At 44.5% G+C, this 21,138-nt stretch overlaps 2 protein-coding genes across 3 annotated transcripts in view; one reads left to right on the top strand and one right to left on the bottom strand.

Annotated features, from left to right (window-relative positions):
* The first annotated feature begins 1,939 nt into the window (after positions 1 to 1,939).
* On the top strand, positions 1,940 to 7,223 carry cnih4 (cornichon family AMPA receptor auxiliary protein 4). The gene is made up of 5 exons (XM_033020611.1): positions 1,940 to 2,078; positions 4,495 to 4,563; positions 4,871 to 4,983; positions 5,326 to 5,466; positions 6,087 to 7,223. Exons 1-5 carry the CDS (start codon positions 2,010 to 2,012, stop codon positions 6,112 to 6,114), a joined length of 420 nt encoding a protein of 139 aa, XP_032876502.1. The 5' UTR covers positions 1,940 to 2,009; the 3' UTR covers positions 6,115 to 7,223.
* Positions 7,224 to 15,755: 8,532 nt separating this feature from the next.
* wdr26 (WD repeat domain 26) overlaps positions 15,756 to 21,138 on the bottom strand; it is a 71,125-nt gene continuing 65,742 nt past the window's right edge. For both annotated transcript variants that reach the window (XM_033020605.1, XM_033020606.1), the window contains 2 exons: positions 18,206 to 18,391; positions 15,756 to 16,946 (listed from right to left, as the gene is read on the bottom strand). In XM_033020605.1, coding sequence (XP_032876496.1) covers positions 16,921 to 16,946; positions 18,206 to 18,391 — 212 coding nt within the window. In that variant the 3' untranslated portion in view covers positions 15,756 to 16,920. The remainder of the gene's footprint in view (positions 16,947 to 18,205; positions 18,392 to 21,138) is intronic.

Raw genomic sequence — 21,138 nt, 5'->3', positions numbered from 1 at the left:
GGTATTAAAGACAGGTTGCACAAACTTGGAATGTTTTCTCTTTAGCGTTGGAAGCTGAGGAGAGACGTTTATAAAATTATGAGACATAGACAGGGTAGTCAAAGAGTCTTTTTTCCCCTAGGATGGCAAGTGAAAAGAACCAAGTTTAGGTGAGAGGATTGAACTTTAAAGATCTACAAGGCATTTTCTTTTACAGTGAGTGGTCGGTGCCTGAAACCAGTGGTGGAAGTAAGTACGAAAGCAATGCTTGAGGCATTTAGACAAGGAGGAACAGCAGGTGATGGTTTACACCGAAGATAGACACAAAATGCTGGAGTAACAGCAGAGACATGAGCAATTAGGGAATGGAGGGGGACTGACCATGTGCAGGCAGAAGTTCGTTTAAGCTGGCATCATGGTTGATGCAGACACAATGGGAGGAAAGGCCTGTTCCTGTGTTGTACTGTTCAATGTAAGTTGTGTCTGAAGAAGGGTCTCGACCCGAAATAGCACCCATTCCTTCTCTCCAGAGATGCTGCCTGTCCCTGCTGAGTTACTCCAGCATTTAGTCTGTCTTGTGTAACCTCCACTCCCGTGTCCCTGGGACCAGGAGCACCGCAGCCTCTGCATCCTGACTGTGGAGGCGCCTCTCTGCAGGTCTGCACCCCCCTATCTGGGTCTGCACCCTCCTGTCTGGGTCTGCGCCTTCCTGTCTAGGTCTGCACCCCCCTGTCTGGGTCTGCACCCCCTATCTGGGTCTGCACCCTCCTGTCTGGGTCTGCACCCCCTATCTGGGTCTGCACCCTCCTGTCTGCACCCTGTCTGGCTCTGCACCCTCCTGTCTGGCTCTGCACCCTCCTGTCTGGCTCTGCAACCTCCTGTCTGGGTCTGCACCCTCCTGTCTGGGTGTGAACTCTCCTGTCTGGGTCTACACCCTCCTGTCTGGGTCTACACCCCCTGTCTGGGTCTACACCCCCCTGTCTGGGTCTACACCCTCCTGTCTGGGTCTACACCCCCCTGTCTGGGTCTACACCCCCCTGTCTGTGTCTACACCCCCCTGTCTGGGTCTACACCCCCCTGTCTGGGTCTACACCCCCCTGTCTGGGTCTACACCCCCCTGTCTGGGTCTACACCCCCCTGTCTGGGTATACACCCCCTGTCTGGGTCTACACCCCCCTGTCTGGGCCTACACCCCCCTGTCTGGGTCTACACCCCCCTGTCTGGGTCTACACCCCCCTGTCTGTGTCTACACCCCCCTGTCTGGGTCTACACCCCCCTGTCTGGGTCTACACCCCCTGTCTGGGTCTACACCCTCCTGTCTGGGTCTACACCCTCCTGTCTGGGTCTACATCCCCCTGTCTGGGTCTACACCCTCCTGTCTGTGTCTACACCCTCCTGTCTGGGTCTACACCCTCCTGTCTGTGTCTACACCCTCCTGTCTGGGTCTACATCCCCCTGTCTGGGTCTACACCCCCCTGTCTGTGTCTACACCCCCCTGTCTGGGCCTACACCCCCCTGTCTGGGTCTACACCCCCCTGTCTGGGTCTACACCCCCCTGTCTGGGTCTACACCCCCCCTGTCTGGGTCTACACCCTCCTGTCTGGGTCTACACCCTCCTGTCTGGGTCTACACCCCCCTGTCTATGTCTGCACCACCCTGTCTGGGTCTACACCCCCCTGTCTGGGTCTACACCCTCCTGTCTGGGTCTACACCTCCTGTCTGGGTCTACACCCTCCTGTCTGGGTCTACACCCCCCTGTCTGGGTCTACACCCCCCTGTCTGGGTCTACACCCCCCTGTCTGGGTCTACACCCCCTGTCTGGGTCTACACCCCCTTGTCTGGGTCTACACCCCCCTGTCTGGGTCTACACCCCCCTGTCTGGGTCTACACCCCCCTGTCTGGGTCTACACCCCCCTGTCTGGGCCTGCATCCTCTGCACCGTCCGCGGGTCCGGCCCCCATCCCTGTCCCCGGTGCCGGTGCCGGTGTCCCACACATTCCGCTCCCCCGGCAGCGCAGGCGGAAGCGAATATGGAGGCGGCCGTGTTCATCCTCTCCCTGGTCGATTGCTGCGCCTTGATCTTCCTCGCCGTCTATTTCGTATCCGCCGGTGTGGAGGGGAAGTGAACCCGGGGGGGGGGGGGGGGGGGGGGGCGGGCAGGGGGGGTGGGGGGGGGGGGGGAAGGAGAGAGGGGGAAGGTGAGAGGGAGGGAGAGAGGGAGAAGGTGAGAGGGAGGGAGAAGGTGAGAGGGAGAAGGAGAGAGGGAGAGGGAGAGGGGGAGAGAGGGAGAGGGAGAGGGAGAGGGAGAAGGTGAGAGGGAGAGGGAGAAGGTGAGAGGGAGAGGGAGAGGGGGAGAGGGAGAAGGAGAAGGTGAGAGAGGGGGAGAGGGAGAAGGTGAGAGGGAGAGGGGGAGAGGGAGAAGGTGAGAGGGAGAGAGAGAGGGAGAAGGAGAGGGGGAGAGGAGAAGGAGAGAGGAAGGGGAGAGGGAGAGGGAGAGGGGGGGAGAGGAGGGGGGGGGGGGAGAGTGGAGGGAGGACGCGGAAAGGAAGGGATGGTGAGACGGTGGGAAGGGGGATGGAGGGAGAAGGGTTATGAGGACAAGAATGATGGGGAGAGGGAGGAGGATGATGGAGGGGAGAGAGGGAGGAGATGGATTAGTGCATAGGGAGGTTAGGGGAATAGACGTCAGTGTGGAGGATGAATGGAGCGAGAGAGAGGGAGTGAGGAGGAATGGGGAATGGATGGAGGGAGCGGAAAGGGAAGGAAGGGGAAGGGGGATGGATGGGAGAGGGAGTGGATGGGGGGAGAGAGGGGAGGTCTAGGGGAAGGCGGGATAGTGTTAAGGGAGGGAAATGGAGAGGGTGAAATGAAAGAGGGAGGGATAGTAACAGGGAGGGGGTGGGGGCAAGGACGGCTAAAGGAAGGGAGGATAGGGGTGAGAGGGATGGAGAGGTGAGGGGAATGGGGTGAGGAGAGGGAAGGGGGGGAAAAGAGGGAGGGAGGCAGTGGGGAAGTGGATTGGTGGGAAAAGGGAGGAATGGATCAGAATAAGGGATGGGAGGGGAGGCATAGGGCAAGGAGGGAAAGTTGATGGAGGGAGGTGTAGCGGGAGGGAGGGATAAGGAGAGTGGGGGGGGGGGGAATGGCTAGGGAGAGAGGGGAAAGGATAGCTAGGGAAAGGGGATGGTAGCGATGGAGAGGTTGGATGGATAGGGAGAGGGAATGAGGAGGTATGAGGCGAGGGGGTTTGGTGGGCTCTGACATGCATTGGGAAAGAAGAGACAGATAAAAGGAGCATGTGGAGGGTATGGATGGAGGGATGGGGAGAGGGGAGGGGAGTTGTGGGGAGTATGGTTAGAGGGGGGAATGTTTAGAAGGAGTTGTCAAAAGAGCATGGAAACAGGCCTTTCAACCTAGTTTGCCCATCCTGGCTGGCCTTGTTTGGCCAAAACCACCTCTATCCATATACCTGTCTTTTAAATGTTGCTGTTGTATCTGACTGTTTCCACTGGCAGACACAAAATGCCTGAGGAACTCAGCGGGACAGGCCACATCTCTGGAGAGAAGGAATGGGTGACGTCTCAGGTCAAGACCCTTCTTCAGATTGCTTCTTTCCTACACATTATTTCCACTGGCAGCTTGTTCCATATATCCACCACCTTCCATGTGGAAAAGGTTAACTACTCCAGTTCCCATTAAATGCACGCGATTAAATAAGCTTGATTCCTCTACCCGTGAAGACTGTGCATTCACCTACCTATCTCTTCCCCTCATTAAGTTTATACACCTCTATCATTCCTAGTCTTCTTCTTGCGTATGCGTGCACAGCCTAAAGTTGTAAGACAACTTGTTATGTTTGATCTTTTGTTTGTGCACGCCAGGTTGATTGCATTCATCGAAACGGGGTGGACCACGTGAAGGTTGCAATCTCCCACCCCCCTTAGTCTCCTGTGCTCCAAGGAATACAGTCCCAGCTTGCCCAATCGCTCCCCATAGCTCAGACCCTCAAATCCTGGCACTATTCCGTAAATCTTCTCCGCACTCTTTCCTGCTTAATGACATCTTACTTACGGCAGGGTGACCAAAACTGATGTCGGCCCTCACCAACATCTTGTACCAATGTAACATAACGTCCCAACTTCTGTACTCCAATCCTTGATTCACCAAAAGCCTTTTTCACCACCTTGTCTACGTGTGGGTGGGAGGGAGAGGCGAGGAGTAAAGTGGAGGGAAGTGGGGGAAGAGGAGGAAGAGAAGGGGAGTGAGTGAGGGAGGGGGGAAAGGAGAGTAAGGGGAGAATGAGGAGATGATGTAATTGAGGGGGGTATGGGGGATGGGAAGGGATTTGGACGAGAGTTGGGTGAGGTAGAGGGAATGCCAGCGTGTGTCAGTGCGAGGTGGGGAAAGCTGAGGGAGGATCATAGGGAGCAGTGAAAAGGAATGGAGGAAGGAGAGAGCTTGTGAGGAGCTGTGAGTTGGGCTGATTGACCCTGGATTTTCCTGAGCATTGTTCAGATTATAACGCTCTCAGATCTGGAATGCGATTATATCAACGCCAGGGCATGCTGCTCCAAGCTGAACAAGGTGAGTCTGTGCGGATCTAGCTACACTGTTCAGCCGACCATCCCCATCCTCTTTCTCCCCTCCTCTACTGCACTACTCCCTGCATTACTCTTTCCCCCTCCTCTCCCCCCCCTCCTCATCTTCCCCACTCTCCCCCTTTCCTCTCACTATTTGCCCCCCCCCCCCATTTTGGCTCTATGCGCACCAACGAGGTTGCCGGCTGCCCCCCCAACCATGTGTGGAGGGGTGGTTATTGCTGCAGGGGGTTTGGGGGGGGAGATTCTGGGCAGAGTCCTGCCGACCCCTGACCCTGCCCATCTCTTCACAGTGGGTGTTGCCGGAGCTGGTGAGCCATAGCGTGGTCACGATCTTGATGCTGGTCTCCCTGCACTGGTTCATTCTGCTGCTCAACTTGCCCATTGCAGCCTGGAATCTCTACAGGTCAGTCAGCACTCACAGAGGGAGAGAGGGAGGGAGCATGCTGAGGGTGGAGCTGGTGGAGGTAGGCCAGGCGCCACACCACCATTGTGGTTTGCCCTCTCTGCATACGTGGTGCAGAGGTGGCTGTATTAGGGCAAACCTGAACTAATTTCTGTTTGCAGGACAGGGCACCGTGCCATGGGGGGGGGGGGGGGGGGGGGGGGGGGGGGGAGGGTGGTATCCGACTGTGGGTCTGTGGCAAACCACGAGCGTTGGTGTTGTAATGAGAGAGCAGACCTTGTGTGCAGGTTCGCTAGGCCTGTGAGCTGCGGATAAAGTGTTCCCCGCCTCTCCCTCCCACAGATACTTCTCTGTCCCCTCTGGCAATGTGGGGGTCTTCGACCCGACCGAGATACACAACCGAGGCCTGCTCAAGACCCACATGAAAGAGGCCATGATCAAACTCGGCTTCCACTTGCTGTGTTTCTTCATCTACCTGTACAGGTGAGCATGACAGTTCCGGATCGGGAGGAAGTATATACGTAAGCCCAACAGAGAAGGGAAGGAGGGGCAGCACAGCGGCACAGACCCGGGTTCCATCCTGACTACGGATGTTGTCTGTATGGAGTTTGTACATTCTCCCTGTGACCACGTGGGTTTTCTCTGGGTGCTCCGGTTTCCACCCACGCTCCAAAGACGTAGAGGCTTGTACGTTAAGTGGCTTCTGTAAATTGTCCCGAGTGTGTAGGATAGTGCTAGCTGGTCAGCGCGGACTCGCCGGGCCTGTTTCCATGCTGTATCTCTAAAGTGGGAGGTAAATCAAGCACAAGAGTAGGGGGATAGAAAATGGATCATATAGGGTATGTGAGGGAATGGGGAGACGTACAACCAAAGCGATTTAGGGCGGAAATATTGGGGCCAGCAGGGTCAGGGGGATGACAGAGGTCATGAGAGGGTAACAGCAGGGATGGGATGGCAGACACAAAAGTATACAATGTGCAAGGTGGGATTTGCTCATCCAGCAAAAGTTTATCTGGGAATTGCATCTCTCAAGGGTTTGGAGTGGGTGGTGGCTTGGTGACTTTGTGTGACAAACCCCCTGACTTTATCCCATCCTTTGACAGTATGATCCTGGCATTGATCAACGATTGAGTGCCCCAGTGGAGGTGTGTGGACATGCACAAACATCGAGCAGAGCTGGGACCGGGCTCCCGTTTGGTTCTCTTGGGTTAGAAGTTGGAGAAGGTCGTATCATGCAGGTTACATTCAGGACCCGACTGAAATGTGTTTTGAGATTATTTTTTTTAAGCAATAAAGTTACAGTTTAAAAGTAAGGCTTTGATTGTCTGGTTGAGAGGTTACAGGTTAGAGTGATCCTCGATCAAACGTGGGTTGTGCTGTGCTGACTGCAGCCAGTTGTTCTCAGTAGCTGCCTAGCAGGAACAGCTGAGACAGAGTTCCTTCTACCCCCAGACTACCAAATAAGACATGGCTGATCAGACTATTAACCTCAGTTCCATTTTCCTGCCTCATTTCTTTAGAGCCTGCTCTTCCTCAGTGCTGTGGTTCTCTGGGGTAGAGGGTTTCTTTGAGAGATATACCATCTCTTGGTTTGGCCTTAAATGCTGATGTGTTATTGCAAGATAAATAACTCCTTCCCTGGGTTTCCCCAGGAGTCCAACATTCTCTCAGAATCGGGAGGATCACCTTTTGATCTTGTGGTCTGCTTAATCCTCCTTTGAAAGGCAATCTTACTGAATTCTGTCAGTACTGCCTCACTGATGAATCTTGTAGGATTGTTCTGGCAAAGCAGTCTGTGCAGCCCTGAGCTCTTCCTCTTCAGCTCTTCAGACTTCTATTATTCCCATAGGCCTGAATGTTTTTCCTCTCTTACAATTTTTGTTTTGTAAAATTGAGGTATGTACAATGAGGAATGAATTGGGAAACTATTTTTCATTATGCCAGCCAAATTGGTTAGAATAGGATTTTGATTGGGAAATAGAGAACCACTTAAAAGTTTATTTGAAAATTGACGAGCAGAAAAAATAGCTGTCCTGGGGGAAAAAAAAAAATCAGTGTTGGAAGTAAAATCTCTTTACATGTAACCTCCCCACAGTAATAAGAAACCATGGTGTTTTAAGAACAGAACTACTAGTTTCACCAAGTGATGGCTTCTATTGACATTTGTGCAACAATCAAACAATGTAATTTAGTCTTTAATATTTTTAGCAATATAAATAAAATTATTGCTGTTGAAAAGACTTATTTTTGAAAATCCTGCATGAATAGTAACATTTTGAATTCAAAACTCTTACCAAGTCCCTGATCTCTAATTACTATTGTTTTTAATAATGCTATTTTCTATTATGTGAGGTTTACTGGGAACACAGTTATCACTGCTGTTCCAAACTGACTCAGCCAGCATGCTGGAGTCTCCCTTTATTTAACATTCTCCTGTTACCCCTGGGAAAGAGCTGAAACGGGAGAAAAAAAAGTCAAGATCCCTTTTGTCAGCAATGAATAAAAGCTGAAATATTCAAGGAAACGCAGTTACTCATATTTATTGAGATTTAAGAAAGAAATACAAATCATCCTTTAATTTTCCTCCTTTATGATTTAAGCAGTCACACCCACCACTGATGTGACAAAGTGGACTTTTGCAAACCTAATACAGTAGGAACTTTAAAATATTGGAGTCAATGAACATCTGGTCAACAGCCATTAAAATATGCTTTAATATTTATAAAATAATGAAATGCTTTAAAATCTAAAATGAAAAAAATAAATAGGCAGATAAAACCAGGCTTTTATGCTGTTATGTGTACTTTTATGTGTACCAGGCTGTATGGATTAACATAATACAGAAAGGATATATTTAATTCAATGTTGTAACAAGGATTTAGTGTATTGGCAAAAGGAAGTTGCCAAATCCCACTTGCTTTAACGTTGTGCAACATGCACTTTGTAAAATGTTCACTCTCAGGTTGTTTGCTCAATCAGTGGTAGACACTAATACTTGGGTCAGTGTCACAATTCAAGAAGCTCTTGCTAGATTAAAAAACTTGCATTTCTCTAGCAACTTAAACAGCCACAGGTCATTCCAGATGCTTCACAAATGAATTACCATCAAAATGTGACACTATTATGATGCAGGAGATGTCAGCCATTTTGCGCAAAGGAAGCGGCAATTCAGTATACATCCTAATTTTTTTAAAGAGATGTAAGAGACAAACATTGGCCTCGTTGGCAGGGACATCACACCCAAGCTTGGGATGTGCCTCAGGCAATTCAACATGTGAGCTCTTGAATGCCGTGCTTTGACAAAACAAATCCCTGCAATCACTTGTTCCACAAAAAAAGGCCTCATTGCAAAGAGGCCAGAGGCAAAGGAGGAGAACTGAGTAACAACCTGACCCGGATGCGCAAAGAAAGCACACCTTTTGCCATTCAGTAGCAGGATATCGCAACAATCAACATGAAAACCAAATATTGTACATAAACCATCTCCATCAAACCCAATTACAAAGTCAGAACAGGTTAACAAACGGCTTCCTGCCTCACATTCCTTTCACTGTGAAGGCTTGGACTGATCAAACGGACTAAATATCAGTTTGTGGTGGAGGGATCCTGTCCACATTAGTTCTCTAAAGCATCCCATCTGTCGCATAAGATGCCTATGATATGAAGATAATGCATTCATCTTTGTCAATGGAGAACTGTGGTTTCAAATGCACAGATTTAAAATCGATACACAATCAAAAACTTAAGCCAAATCATTAGATCAGGAATATAGGAAAAAAGGAACAGGTCATTACAGAAGCTAGACATAAAATGCTGGAGTAACTCATCGGGTCAGGCAGCATCTCTGGAGAAGTGATCATTATAGTAGTAGCATCAGCTGTGATGAGCTCGAAGGATTGAATGGCCTATTCCCAATTCTATTTGCTAATTTGGAGTACTTATCAGAGTAGAGATGAGATAAGATGTGGATTCTAGAAATATTGACAGGAAGACCAGGTGACATTCGAAAGGGTAAAGACAGGTAAGTGAAATGGACCAATTCTGTGTGGTTGTTTACTCTGGATTCTACCGTTCCTCCTGCTTAATGTATTTTCCAGGATAATTCTATAAATACAAAGGCATTAAGTTGATCTTTGAGGCACATTATCATTTTAGGACTTGGAATATTTGACTGGATTTGAAATAGGAAGTTCACCATTGAACAGAAATGTCAAAGTCAACACTTTTGATGGAAGCAGCTTTATTTGAACACCATTGATGGTGATACTCATTTGTTCAAGCAGTTGGTTGATTAAGGTCATCAGACCTGGAAGTAGGTCATCTCTACAAAATAAATGTTGTCATTCATTGAAGTGGTCATTGGTCACACCTCACTATTACTGATAATCCAACAGTGAAGCAATTTATACTTTCAATTTCCCTCTCGCCTCCTACAATAAAAAGGATGAATTACACTAGCCAGCACATCTTAGACCATTGAGGGCAAGAGAAAGGAGGGCACACTAGAAAACCATTCTCAACCAGGTACCAGAGATCAAGGTGCTGGTTTTATAGCCTAGAAAGCTATGGAATATGTATGCTGCCTGTCTCCCTTCAGACACAAAAACAGCAAGACAAAATAAAGATGCATTGACATGATTTAAATTGCTTTGCAACATCAAATGAAATACTTTTGAAATGTAATTGCTATTGTAGATCTTGCATACAGCAAGCACCCACAAACAATAGTATGATAATGCACAGATAATGATTTAGTGATGTAGATTGAGGGATTTATAATTAGCAAGATACTGCTCCTCTTCAAACAAATGCCTTTACATCTTTTAAGTCTGCTTGAGAAAGCAGATAGGTCTAATGTCTTATTTGAAACTGGGTACCCCAGACTGCGCAACAATCCCTTGGTCCAGTAGTGCAGATTTTGGTTGTTCTCTGGAGTGGAACAAACTTCAACTTTGACCTTATACTACCATGTTACGCATGGAACCACAAAACCTGCCTATTGAATCAATGTCATGTTCACACATCCTAGAGCAACATTGATAGCATGTCTACTCACATCAGGCCCTGTACTCAAAAGTATAGAGAACCATAGCAAACTCCATTTTCCAGGAATCCATGAAAATCGTAGCAACTTACAGTGCCAAGTTAAAGGGCAATTCATTTTATTGCTAGTTATGTGGGCTTACAAATGCAAAACAGCAACCACATGACAAAATTGTACTTTACAATGACACTGCATGTTCAGCACTTTGAGGGGATTATTTTTGAGTGGAAGATACCTTGTAAATTGAAGTCTGACATATATTAACAAAATGTGCTTTAAAATAACAGCTCCCCACTGATGTCTTACAGATTAGAAAACAGGTAGTGTACAGGTCAGTCTTAGGTTGTAGCTGACTTCTTATTGGCTCTTTAGAGCTGCAGAACTGCAGCACCTTTTTCAAATAATTGACTCATCTTTAAGTGCATGAGCACAGCCATTTGATTATGTAAAGCATACTACAATTAAATATTCAGTAACAACCCATGGATCTATTCCTCTATCAACTATCAGCACAATGGCTCTGTCAAGAGGTTGTTAAACTCAAAGATGAGATTCCAGAATAAAGCATTAGGATAGGAAAATACGTAGAAGGGGATTTTTTTTCACAAGATGGGACACCAATAATTTATTTGGTGATTGTTTTCAGATAAAACAGAGGCTACAATAAATTTGTATTGCATCAGGGAATTTCTGTATGCATAAAATTAGACAGAGAGAACATAATTTTGTGACGATAAATAAATTAAATTTTGTTCATAGTAAAAAATAGATTGATCGAAAACCATAAGGGATTGTGCATAAAGAACCTAAAGGCCAGTTAAACTACAATGGCAAGCCTATTGAAAACAGCCAAGTTTGAATAAAAACCCAAATGCAGTGTTTCAGTGACAAAGTCCAAGAAACAATGATGAATGGTAAAGAGAAAGGCCATTGCAGATTTGAAGCAAAGCTAGCAAAATATTACCCTGCAACTTTCTTGCTTGATTCAAGTGAATTGTTCCAGTAAGTTATAAAGCAAGGTACAAAAAAACCGAAGAAACCAATTTTAGTAGATGGCAAGTCTGAAAATTTGGATGTGGAGATTCTGAAATAGCAGACGTTGCTGAATGGAATCTACATAACTGAAGCCTGACTGGATACAAGATTCAACAAATAAAATGTAAGTGTTCACTGCACCAGTCGGACACATAACCTCAATTATATTAAATGCTGAGACACTGGAGAGTAACACAATTTTAATTATAATTAACTTAATAACTATTTTAAACGGCTACATGGATCAAAAAACCTTGAGGGCCCACATTTCTTTATATCTAACTAGTCCACTCTAGGATGTGTGAAACTGTGTCAATTCTCGGCTCTATAAAATTTCACAATGATAATATGATCTGCTAATATTAGGATACTCTAATGTAACCACTCATATCAATATGGATCTCCATCCTTAAGTATTGGCAAAAAAAACATATTTAACCTGTTTGATCATGGACTGGAAGCTTAGGATCCTAATTGCCAACAAAAATTAAATTCTGGAAGTCACAATGTTGCTTTGTGGATCTCTTCCTGGCAAACACTACCTGGTCCTTGAGCAATTTTGGAAGGTAAATACAACTCACTGGAGTCTCTATTGTGCGCATATTGTCAACATGCATATTGTTCATCCTCAAGGTTGAATAAAGATATCCCACTTTTTATTCTTTGCTGAACACATTGCCTCCAATAGAACATTTTGAATATGTGAAATAAAATTGTTACTATTTGTTACTTTGAGTTCATCCTGTGACAACCTATATACAGCTTTTACAGAAGCATCAGGAAAAAAGGCAACTCAAATTTGAGATCTACTCTGCCAATTTTCATAAAAGCCAGTAATGGTAGTTTACTGCAATTTCAGGGCTTCAAGTCCCTCAGACAGGTTTATCGATAAGACAAATCTTTGGAGGCGGAATTAAATTCTAAGTTAAACAGCACAGTATATGGGAGGTGGCAATCAGAGAGCGAAGGGAGGTGCGTTAGGCAAGTTACTGAACAGAACAGCCTAATAAAACCGTATAAGGTGGTATCAGTGCAACAACCCTGGGAGATATGCTGCTGTTCATGATTTCTGTAAAAATATATATTTTTTGAGATATACATGCCTTGCTCTTCATAGCACCCTGGCCACTCCCTCTTCTCCCCTCTCCCATCGGGCAAAAGGTATAGAAGTGTGAAAAAGCACACCTCCAGATTTAGGGACAGTTTTTCCCCAGCTGTTAGCAGGCAACGTCATCCTACCACAACAAGAGAGCAGTCCTGAACTACTATCCACCTCATTGGTGACCCTCGGACTATCTTTGATTGGATTTTACTGGCTTTACCTTGCACGAATCATTATTCCCGAATCATGTATCTGTACACTGTAAATGGCTCGATTGTAATCGTGTATTGTCTTTCCACTGACAAAAGCTTTTCACTGCACGTCGGTACACGTGACAATAAACTAAACTGAAAGGTTTGACCAGTCAAATTGTGAGTAGGCTCCCCTTATAAAGCTAAAAAATCTGCCGTAAGTTGTCAAGTGATTGAATTATCTTTCGTGTTTGCGGAACAGAGTCTAGACTCTTTACCAAACTGCCTCTTATAGCACATCCTAACCAAAGGGTAGATCATGTCTGCAGCAATCCCTGGCAGTGGTATTTTTGCTGAGTAAGCCAATGTGATTGGGAAAACTGGTGCAACTACAACTGAGCCCAATGGCAAGAAATAATGATTAAAACTAGCTAACACTCTTTCACCTGATGTCATTTTAGTAATGCTGTAAAATAAAAAACTGTTGGAGGACCTCAGCAGGTCAAGCAGCATCAGAGGAGGCAAAAGGATAGTTGACGTTTCATATCGAGACCCTGCATCAGTGATCATTCCTTTGGTTCCAAAATTGCTGGCATGCTGAGCTCCTTCAGTAATTGTTTTTTGCTCCAGCATCTGTGGTCTCTTGTGTCATTAAGTGTACTAATTTACAATCCAGCGCTAGTTTAAGTACTATCTATTTCACTCTAACCCATTCTAAATCCATTGATATCTCACTTTGTTTTGGGTATTAATCAAGGAGCCCTATTTTTCAAGTTACAGACAGATGTAAACTTGTCAATGGATTTTGAAACATCAATTGCATGTATTTAAATAGAAGCTAGGAATTTAGGTATTTTACATCTTGAAGTAATCCTGACCAGAAATGGAGCATTTTTCTAATTATTAGTTTAATTTAGAGACACAGCGCAGAAACAGGCCCTTCGGCCCACTGAGTCCACGCCAACCAGCGATGCCTGCACACCTACACACACTAGGGACAATTTAATTTTATACCAAGCCAATTAACCTACAAATCTGTACGTTTTTGGAGTGTGGGAGGAAACCGAAGATCTCGGAGAAAACCCATGCAGGACATGGAGAGAACGTACAAGCTCCGTAAAGATAGCAGCCGTAGTTAGGATCTGGCACAGTAAAGCAATAATTCTACTGCTACGCCACTGTGCCGCCCATTTAATTATATGATTAATTATCATGTACTTGCTAATTTTAAATTGTCCACCTTATCTAAACGCCATCAGAAATATTGGTCATATACGAAAGAGTACTTAAAAGACGAAGTAACCCCTGAAGATACACATTAAAGTGTTCCCCAATATTTATACTGATTTAGGTGAAGTTTTTTTTACAGATAAATTTATCACCTCTCAGACAAGGAGGCTTTGTGGCATCAAGAGCCTTGTCAGTCTCAAGAGTAGCTCTATAAAATATTAAGCAGTCTTGCTTAAGATCTTTGTGGATAAGAATTATGCCATCCAGTAGGTGGTAGAGTTCACTTCAGGCACAAAACTTTATATAATAAAATGTGCTAAGGAGGGCAGAATTTTTATTTTTAACATAAGCTTCATTCCTATCCATCTCCTTAATTTTAAACCACAGAAACCTCATCATTTTGATATAATGTACTTATTTTAAGCTGATTTGGCAATCCCTAAATAACCTATCAGAAGTCAACCCAATCATCTGATTTCATTAAGGGATGCTCACAGAACTGTTAAAGTTACTACTTTCCCATACAAATGTGATCAGTGGGGTATGTTACAACATTTGAATTTGTTTTTAAAACTGCTCAGTGTATTAACACCGACCCATCACAGACAGAAAACAACTGATGAGAGAATCCCTCTGCTTTTTAGCCCAAGGCCATTAAATCTAGCACAAGAATAAGTCATACATCAGAGTTTCCTGAGTGGTGCAGAGTAAACAGTGCAAATATACTGATTTCTGATGATAATCCACTGCTGACTTTTGTTGAAAATTAATTTCTGTTAAATTAGATAAGTGGTATTACACATTGAAACTGAGAGCAGAACTAATGCTGAGGGCAGAGAACCTCCCCAACTTAACGCTGACTGCAAGGATATTACACTTCCAGATCTATGGTGCAGGTGTCATCACACATATGAATCAGATCCAGGAAAACAATCCTCAAGTGGGCAGGGCTGATCCCGGCAGGTTTAACAACTGTACCAGGACAGAACAAAACAGTCCCTCCATCACCAGCGTGCCAAGGTGCTTTGTGCACCATCTACAAAATGGAACGCAATTACTTTGTACTGACAGTATGAAAGCATCTTCCACACCTGTCAGAAAAAGATAGCAGGTGCATGGGACCACTGCAAATGTAGCTTCTGTCCAAGTTGTACATTACATCCTGATTTGGAAATATACTTACCCCCTTCATTCACACTGGGGACTAAACCTGGGCACTTCCGACCAAACAACATTGTCAGACTGACACAATTCAAGATTGCCACTTTCTCATGGGCAATTATGAGTGGTTAAGAAATGTTGGCATTGCCAGCAATTCCCACATCTGAAAAAGGGTTGGATGACCCACTGGGAAAGTTGAAAGCAGTATTGCCACCAAATCTGAAGTAAAGCCAGTTTCCTTGTAAAAGCTTGTTAAATTGCATTCTCATTGACAGTATATTGGCAATGCAGAGCTCTCTCGTTTTTTAATCTCTTTTCTCCCAATAATGTTTAATAGACTAATTACAAACTGCCAGATTTATTAGCCAAACCCAATTTTCACCCCATCTCATCAAAATAATTTCAATTTCTACTCATTTTCCATTGGAAAAACCTTATTTCCAAATAAAATAAACCCAAATTTAGAGGAGAATTAATCTAAATTCAAAGAGCAGTTATACATAAAAAACAGATTGAGAACTGTAAAAGAATGTATAATAAATTGACAAAGTATAAATCTGTGATCGATCAATTAGCTGTTTGATCAATTGATCAGATCGCAGTGTTGGTTCTCCCACTACCTCGCCAACCCATAGAGGGCAATAGTTATCAGTTATAGCACTGTATAAAGCCATTAAACCACTTTGCCAAATTCATCTCTCTTGATTTTTGGGCTCACACAATAAATGAATGTCAATAGGAGGAGGAGAACATTCTGCACTGGCAAATGATTTACCTGTGGAGGTAGCACCTGTATCCCTCCCATACCAGCACGGTACAATACCTGGTAATTAGGAAACTACCAATGTTATACTTTGAGGGCAGACAATGTAGAATCACTCCTCCTCTTATTTACATACATTTAGTGTGCAAGTAATACAAGCAAAAAAAGGATTGAGATCTATGAGGTGCCTCGAAACCTCGAAGATTATTCTAAATGGTGATTTAAAAAAATGGACACGACAATAAAAAGAGCAAAGAAAGGTAATATATTGCACAAGTCAAGATGTGGGACGATTTCTCCTCATTAAACATTTACATTCTTTCCCTATTTCAAGCCTGCCCATACTCAGCAGCAGTCTCCAACTGGAAGGCAAGCTGGCAAAGGGCTTACTGGCAAACCACTGTTGTTATGTTACCATCTATCTTAGGTGCTCAAAAAGTGCTGCACGCTTCACATACATTGTGTATTTCCTATCTCATGCCCCTTCATATCGAGAAACATGGTACTAACTCCAGTTGAGATCAAGAACTATCCAATAGGACCGGTGAACTAGTTAATTTGTACGACCATGCCAGATCAACTGATTTTATCTACAAAAAAAAAATAGGTAGTGTTACAAATCTGAATGAAAGAACATGTACTACCATATAAGAACCAGTACAAAATACTCTTACAGTCTATAAATTTGTGTTTTCACCCCTAAATAAATGAATGTGGCATCTCCACCAGTGAATTAAACAAAATTCACCGCTGCGATAGCCTCAAAAACACTGAAATGAATTTATTATAAAACAAATGGAAGACCATGATGTGGGAGCGAGTGCAAAGAAAAGATTTAAATGATTCAGCCAATAATTTGGATCTCAACCCTCCCAAAATTCTGTACATACCTTCCTCCTTTTCTCCCTAAAATACCATAATGAAAGATAGAGTCCAGGGCAACATGACCCAGGTGTAGTTCATAGACTGAGCTGTAGTTAGTTCCACTATTCAGGCTAACCAATTGAAAACAAAGGACATTTTTTTCCTATTTTACTGCATGTTTGTTGCAGACTAGCATTCCTCACCCTTCTATGAGTTAGACCCCAAACAAGTAGTTAAAATTCCATGGTGTCAAAATAGAAGATAGATTGCCAGAGCAAAAAAAGGCAGAAAAGAATCAGAGTTCAATGGAACACGATTTCTTCACAACCAATGGTTAAAGTTCAAAATGGTGTCCCATTGGGGTCTAACGAGATTGCTTCTCCTGGATATGTAACTATGAAGAAAGGCGGTAAGATGCTGGTTAGAAGACCTGGAATGAGTTTCATCGTGAGCACGTTTGTCCAGTGATCATTAGCAGTTGGTTTGTGCCAAACTTAAAGCGATTTTGTTCCGTGACTTAATTTCAGTCAAAGTTGCAAAGTCACCGTCAACTATCCATGCTACTACAGCCTTCTGTGAAGAGAGGAACACAACATTTAAAATGTGACAAAAATCTAAGATAAAATAATTGATGTCTCATAAATTTGCTATTTAAATGAACAGCAGATAACTCAATAATTTGGACAGTTCACATGGGTCATGGCATTGGGTCCAGATGTAAACAGTTGGTTCCGATAAGTTGCAAATCTGAACTTATACTTTCTATAAACTATTGCAGCCATATTTTGATCAATAATCAATCTAACAAACCGTTATTGCACCGGCACTAGATACATTCTGCATTGTTCCACTTTAGAGCAGGGTCCACCTATCTCTAGGTAAGGAGACCAAAAAAAATACTTCAAGGTGAAACATAAGCTGAAGCTGAAATAATTACAGCAGAAGCTCATTGCATATTTGATCCAATTAAGACCAACTTATTAATCCAATTATCATGAAACTTTAAAAAAAAAAACCCCACTAAGAGTTGGAAATCTGAAACAGGACCAGAAAATTCAGAAAACAAAAGACCATAAGACATAGATGCAGAATTAGGCCATTTGGCCCATTGAGAATGCTCCGCCATTTGATCATGGCTGATCTATTTTTCCCTCTCAACCCCATTCTCTCGCCTTCTCTGCGTAACCTTTGAGGCCCTTGCTAATCAAGAATATATTGATCTCTGCTATAAAAATACTCGACGTCAGCCTCCAGCAGCGCCTGTGGCAATGATTTCTACATTAATCACCCTCTTGGGCCAAAGAAATTCCTCCTCATCTCCATTCCAAAGGATTCTGAAGCTGTGCCCTCTGGTCGAAGAAACGGCTGCAATATTCCAAATGTGGCCTGACCAACACCTTATAAAGCCTCAGCATTACATTCTTGCTTTTATATTCTAGTCCTCTCGAAATGAATGTTATTGTTACATTTGCCTTCCTTACTACCGGCTCAACCTGGTTTTACAATTTGTTTCCCAAAGCTTGTTAACTTCTCTCTAGGAAAGGTTTAGAGGGATATGGGCCAAACACAGGCAGGTTGGATTAGTGTAGATGGGAAATGATGGCTGGTGTGGGCAAGTTGGATCGAAGGCCCTGTTTCCGTTCCGAATGACTTTATGGCTATGAATTTTGGTTTTTCTATTTATTTCCTAAAGCTTAACTTTGTGAAATTCCTATAAGGAGCACCAAATCCTTGATTTTCAAAAGATATTTTGTTCTACTCTCTGGTCAAAATAAGCAGTCTTGTCACACCTTATTTTTCTCCCTAGTTTTGTAAATAATGAAATTTGTCACCTTCAGACTCCTGGTTGTCCAAGAAAGGCGCCGGTCCCCATATCCTCACTGTACCATCATCTGAAGCGCTAGCCATCATGGATGGGACTTGCATGTTCCAGCTCACACAGTTTACAGTACGTGTGTGTCCCGTCAGCTCTGCTATAGGCAGTTCACTTCGTTTATGCCAAATGTAAACTTTGTGATCTGCAAGAGATATTTTGTTAAAATACATATGGAAGCACTCCGATTTATCCCCTCATGCAATCAGGCAACAAAGTTTAGAAAATATTTTAAATCATTACTTTCAAAATTTAAAACCCAAAAGATGTCTACTAGGTTTTTACTCACTCCTCATCTACAAGACACTTTTGAATCAGCAAGCAGGATTGGACATGGCATGATACTCGCAAACCAAGGCAACCTATCCAGAGGTTTTCCCATTATGAATGAAAATTAGGCTTGCTTTTGTTACCAGTGTATCTGAAACCAGGAAATGTGGTTCGGGAGATGGAAGGAGACATCTCACTTAACTCGTGATTAAGTTACAATTCCCTTTTACAGCTGATTCACCTATAAGACAGCTGGAATCAACCATCCTCATAGATCCACGTCAAATCCATGTCATTGTCCAAGAAATCCATGTCATTGGTGGATGAAGCAGCATCTATGGAGAGGAGGGTACTTCGAACAATCCCTGTTCCAGACGTACACTGGCACTATCCCCGAACTCTACCTCCGCTACATTGACGACTGCATTAGTGCTACCTCCTGCACCCATGCAGAACTCACTGACTTCATTAACTAATTTCCATCCTGCACTCAAATTCACGTGGACCATCTCCGACATCTCACCGTCTCCATCACAGGAAACAGACTATTGACCGACATCTACTACAAACCTACTGACTCCCATAGCTATCTTGACTACACTTCTTCCCACCCTGCTTCCTGTAAAGACTCTATCCCCTACTCCCAATCCTCCGTCTACGCTGCATCTGTGCTCAGGACGAGGTTTTTAATACCAGGGCATCGGAGATGTCCTCATTCTTTAGGGAACGGAGGTTCCCTTCTTCCATTATAGATGAGGCGCTCACTAGGGTCTCCTCGAAATCCCGCAGCTCCACTCTTACTCCCCCTCCCCCCATTCGTAACAAGGATTGAGTCCCCCTTGTCCTCACCTTCCACCCCATCAGCTGTCGCATACAACATATAATCCGCCAACATTTTTGCCACCTCCAACGGGATCCCACTACTGGCCATTTCTTCCAATCTCCCCTTTCTGCTTTCCGCAGTCCATTCCCTCTGTAACTCCTTGGTCAACTCATCCCATCCCATCCAAACCACACCCTCCCCAGATACTTTCCCCTGCAACTGCAGGAGATGCAACACCTGTCCCTTTACCTCCCCCCTCGACTCCATCCAAGGACCCAGTCTTTCCAGGTGAGGCAGAGGTTCACTTGCACCGCCTCCAACCTCATCTACTGCATCCACTGTTCCAGGTGTCAACTTCTTTACATCGGCGAGACCAAGCACAGGCTCGGCGATCATTTCGCTGAACACCTCCGCTCAGTCCGTCTTGACCAAGCTGATCTCCCGGTGGCCCAGCACTTCAACTCCCCCTCCCATTCCCAATCTGACCTTTCTGTCCTGTACCTCCTCCATTGTCAGAGTGAAGCCCAGCTCAAATTGGAGGAACAGCACCTCAGATTTTGCTTGGGTAGTTTACACCCCAGCGGTATGAACATTGACTTCTCTAACTTCAGGTAGCCCTTGCTCTCTCTCTTCATCCCCCCCCCCCCCCCTCCCAGTTCTCCCACTGTCTCCACCTACATTCTTTCTTTGTCCTACCCCCTCCTCTGAAGAAGGGTCTCGACCCGAAATGTCGCCAATTCCTTCACTCCATAGATGCTGCCTCACCCGCTGAGTCTCTCCAGCATTTTGGGTCTACCTTTGATTTTACTAGTATCTGCAGTTCTTTCTTAAACAAATCCATGTCATTGTCCACTCAGGGAGCAATCAGCTGCTAAGCCTAAATTTAGTTTAGCTTAGTTTTTGTTTAATATAGAGATACAGTATGGAAACAGGTCCAACGATCACCCGTACACTAATTCTGTTATCCCGGTTTTGCATCCTCATCTCTAGGGACATTTTACAGAAGCCAATTAACCTACAAACCTGCACATCTTTAGAATGTGGAACAAAACCGGAGCAGGAATGTCAAGAGACAATGCCAGAACAAGCATGAGTCCCAGTATAATAATTTGGATGCCTGTCAACTGTGCAAGGCCTGAATACTGTAAGTGGCTGGTAAGCAAAGTCAGGCAGCATCACTGGTGATAGTGCGGCACTCCCTGATGAACTTAATGCATTCTGTTTGCTTTGAGCAGAAGACCAATGGGCGATGATATGCTTTAGATCTGACTCAAATGTGCCTTTTCCCAGGGTCACTGTTGCAGAACATAGATCCGCATTCCAGAGGATGAACCCATGGAAAGCAACTGGCTCAGATGGGAGTTGCTAGCCACATCTTTAGGAACTGAACAAACCAACTAACGGGAGTGTTTACAGACATCTTTAATTTCTCCCTACTCCGTTCTGAGATACCCACCTACTTCAAGAAGACCACTATCATCCCGGTGCCAAAGAAAAACAAAATTTCATGCCATAACATCCACCTTGTCATAGCCTTGTCATCCAGCATCATGATAGGTGACAGATCATCCTCTACGGTAATCCTCAACACTGGTGCCCTGCAAGGACGCGTTCTCAGCCCCCTACTATATACACCCATGACTGCAGTCAAATACCAATCCAACTCAATTTATATGTTGTCATAAATTGAATCTGACATGTGCAAGGTTATGCCCTTTGGGAGGTCAAATTGAAGAATGATATATACAGTAAGATGCTACAATAAATGGTTGATCAACTCGGGGTTGTTGGGGTTGAAA

The sequence above is a fragment of the Amblyraja radiata genome, chromosome 5 (genome assembly GCF_010909765.2).
Source record: "Amblyraja radiata isolate CabotCenter1 chromosome 5, sAmbRad1.1.pri, whole genome shotgun sequence".
NCBI lineage: Eukaryota > Metazoa > Chordata > Chondrichthyes > Rajiformes > Rajidae > Amblyraja > Amblyraja radiata.
The sequence above is the reverse complement of the archived record's forward strand: the minus strand, read 5'-3'. Positions and strand labels throughout refer to the sequence as shown.